This window comes from Notolepis coatsorum (genome assembly GCF_963971535.1).
Source record: "Notolepis coatsorum genome assembly, chromosome: 3".
NCBI lineage: Eukaryota > Metazoa > Chordata > Actinopteri > Aulopiformes > Paralepididae > Notolepis > Notolepis coatsorum.
This window is the reverse complement of record NC_140167.1, coordinates 87,478,092-87,481,665: the sequence shown is the minus strand read 5'-3', so window position 1 is coordinate 87,481,665 and position 3,574 is coordinate 87,478,092. Positions and strand designations below refer to the sequence as shown.

At 48.5% G+C, this 3,574-nt stretch overlaps 1 protein-coding gene across 1 annotated transcript; it reads right to left on the bottom strand.

The window, feature by feature from the left end:
* Positions 1-1,921: 1,921 nt before the first annotated feature.
* Positions 1,922-3,178, bottom strand: LOC311225278 (C2 calcium-dependent domain-containing protein 4C; the record flags this gene model as incomplete). The annotated part of the gene is made up of 1 exon (XM_084310500.1): positions 1,922-3,178. One exon carries the CDS (start codon positions 3,176-3,178, stop codon positions 1,922-1,924), a length of 1,257 nt encoding a protein of 418 aa, XP_084166626.1.
* Between the last annotated feature and the right edge of the window lie 396 nt (positions 3,179-3,574).

The window sequence follows — 3,574 nt, the reverse complement described above, 5'->3', positions numbered from 1 at the left end:
TGGCAACAGACCCCCCATGTAGAACCTCAATAAATTATACAATAAAACTTTAGTCATGCTACAAGAACCCGTAGATGGGGATCGGTTACAATTCAGGATGTTTCAGTAAAAGCACAATAATCCCGCAAGCAGGTACTGTATGCTTGCACACAAAACCAATTATGCCACAGGGATTACAACAGATTACTGATTATAATATCATAACAAAACCACCCACCACTGTCACAACACTGGTATTTAAAGTATGCAAAGCATGCCAGTAGCATCACTGCTAGTGATAAAGGAGTGTGGTCTGTAGTATTGGCGTAATGCGCTCTACAAACAAACAACTATGTAAAAAAAGAAAAATAATAATAATAATCAGTGATGATGCCTCCGCATTTAGCAGTGATGGGTACATTTTAGGTTTCTTTCTATAGCTGCTCGCTGTCTCCTTGCCAAGCGCTGGATGCTGTAATCACACGCAATTTATTCCCCTTCCTTAGAAGGACAGCAGAGTACATTGAGAGGAGAGGGCTGTCGTTCAAAAACACTTATTGTTTGTCTTTTCTCATCCTTGCCATTACCAGTCCTATGTGACCAGGCATGTGTGAAAGGGTGTAATAACACACCGTACAGAGATTAAAGGAGAGGGGGCTGTCAGTCAATGTTCACTTCCCAGTCCGCTGTACAAGATAGATAGGCCACTGTGTGTCAGGGATCAAAGGGTCATTTGCACATCAGGTTGTAGTGCCACTTCAAAGAATGAGCCGATCCACAAGAGCACCTTTGTGCTGAATTAATAGTGAGCTGTAGTAGCTCCTCCTGTGCTGTTGTGAATTCACATCATACCACACTAATACAGCCATGCTATAAATCAGGGGTTCCCAATTCATTTTCTGCCCGGTCCACTTTCTAGGATTCAAATGACTTGGCGGACCAATCCCAACCCCCTCACCCCTCCCTCATTCGAAATGCAGACATAGGCTATGCGAGAAGAACAGAGTTTATTTTGAACAGCTTGTCATTTCAGTTGCATGAAATGAAAGTCCAAATGTAACATTCAATAACCATTTTAGTGTTTTTGTTATATGAAGGAGCATCTAATTTGCGCAATTATAGCCTACTGCTGGAAACACTTTAACGCAGGCCTAGACTTTCATGAAATAAAAAAAATGTAATTGTCCATTCTCGCCTTCCGTAGAGTTTATTTAACTACATGAACCCTTAACACAAATAAAAGCAGGCTATTAACCGGGACCGCTTCGAACGTAACAATTGGCATACATTTCAAACACCCTTGAAAATGTTAAAACAAGTCTAACAACCAAAATGCTCTTTTAAAAAGAAAATAATGGGGCGCCCTCGTGGCGCATCGCGTAGTGCCTCGCACACCTACGCGGCCGTCCCGGGTTCGCCTCCCGCTCCCGCTCCCGGGGGATAACTTGTCTCATGTCCTCCCCACCTCTTCTCCAGTTCACCCTCTCCTCCTCTGTCGGTCGATGTCTGACCATGAAAAAGCTGGAAAAACGCTAAAAATAAATCTTTAAAAGAAAATAATAATATTCAGATCAAGTAGAAACCATGGGATGGAAATCATAGTGTGTCAATGCGAAAAGTGCATCTCCGCTCAAATGAGAGTTTTCGAACGTTCGGCTGATATGTTGTGACAAGGCAGGCTTTTTTTTCTCCGCGTTTGATTAATAGAACTTTTGCCGGGCCAAATTAAAATGCCTTAATTAAAAGTGTCTCTCGTCTTCACTTCTTCACCACACTTGTTCACTGTTCCCATCTATTTTGAAAAATGAAACGTGCAGAATAGAACAAAAATAGAATACATAGGAAACCAGTGTCAAGCTAAAAAACTTGTCAATCAGCATTCGGTATTATCTAATTGTGTATCGTCTCATTAAATGGTCTTGTATGTCCTCATCCTAAAAACCTAGAGCCCGGAGAGGATCTTTGCCAGGGGCGCCTCTCTCTCCCCGAGCAGCGTGTCCCTCTTGAGACTGGTGCCCTTGTTCACCACTTTGATCTTCACCGCCAGGTTCTTCACCTGAGCCGAGGTGACTGAATCGAAGAAGAAGTCCTCGTTGAAGACAGGGTTTCGGCTGTTCTTGATGATGTTGCTCCTCTGTTTCTGCAGCTTTCCCGGATTCAGATAGACAGACACACAGCAGTTGATACCCTTGATGTCGCAATGCTCGTCATAGAGGTTCTCCGCCACCAGAATGCGGACGCGCAGGCGGGCGGTGCCGGCGTCGTAGTTGGCACTGAGCCTCACGGTGCCCCTCTTGTGCAGGTTGATGGTGTGTTCCGACGCCCCTCCCCCGCCGGCAGGGTGGAGCCGCCGCTGAGCGTTGGGGCTGGGCTCGGCCGAGCTGCACTCGTCCGTCGACAGGGAGCTGTGGCGCGCGAAGGTCCGCTTGGCCTTCACCACCTTGGCCTGTGTCTCGTGGGTGAAGATCTTCAGCAGGGAGGCGGAGCGGGACAGCAGAGGGGAGCTGAAGGGGGAGGACTCCGCCGAGGAGCAGGTGTCACTCTCCCCCCCGCTGAAGTAGCGGTAGGGGTTCATGTGGGAGGTGTTGAAGTCCGCCGGGTTCAGATGGTATCCCCCCTCACTACCCCCGCTCTTCCCCGGAGACTTTCTCTGGGAGTTCGGGGAGGTGACGGGGCTGATGTCACAGTGGAACAGGGACTCTTTACGGCGGGTGTGGGGGCTTTCCTTCAGAGTGGCAAAGCCGTAGGAGGTCTGGGTCTTGGGGACGTAGGGCAGGGACATAGCCGTTTGAGACTGGGGGTCTGCATTGGTGTCCCCGGCTATGTCGTCAGCGCTCTCTATCTGGATGATGTGGCGGTTAGCCGCTCTCAGCAGGTTCTTGGTATCCCCAGCCAGCTTGGCCACAAGCCGCGGGCTGCGAGGGATAGGGGTAGGGTTATGGCTGCGAGGGCTACTGGTCTTCCTGCTAGTGCCACCAATGGTTTGCTCTGAGGTGGAGGGCCGCAGTCCCTCTCTGGGCTTGACATCTGGAGCCTCTGGCTCCGGGGGGGTGCTGACCAGCGTGGGGGGGATGAAGAAGTCTGGGATCTTGTCTGGTGTGAGGACGTTACTGTAAGCACTGCCCATCTTGTCTCCATTCTCCCCCAGCCGCAGCACGTTGGTCTCTACCGACCCACGGATCTTATCCAGGACCCACATGGTCCCGCTGGGCTTCACCTAGTGGGTTGTGCGGGTGGGGAGTAGGTATCTATCTGCAAATAAAAACATTATTTTAAATTATTTGAGTAGATGGGCACACATCAACATGACAAAAACTGTTCATTTTAACATATCCAGATGTGGTTTAGTGTCTGTATAGTATAACAAAACCACTGGTTACAGGTAGAATATGTGATGCCTCAAATGTGTGGGTTAGAGTTGAGGGGGATATATGGGGACTGCTTGCTATTGCTGACCACACATCAGACCAAAACAAAACAATCTAAACAATGGGCCTCATTCACCAACGGACTTACGAGAAACGTTAAGAGCCAATTTCATCATAACTCCACTTACAAGCTTTTCGGGCGGATTTTGGCATTCTCGAACGGTTCC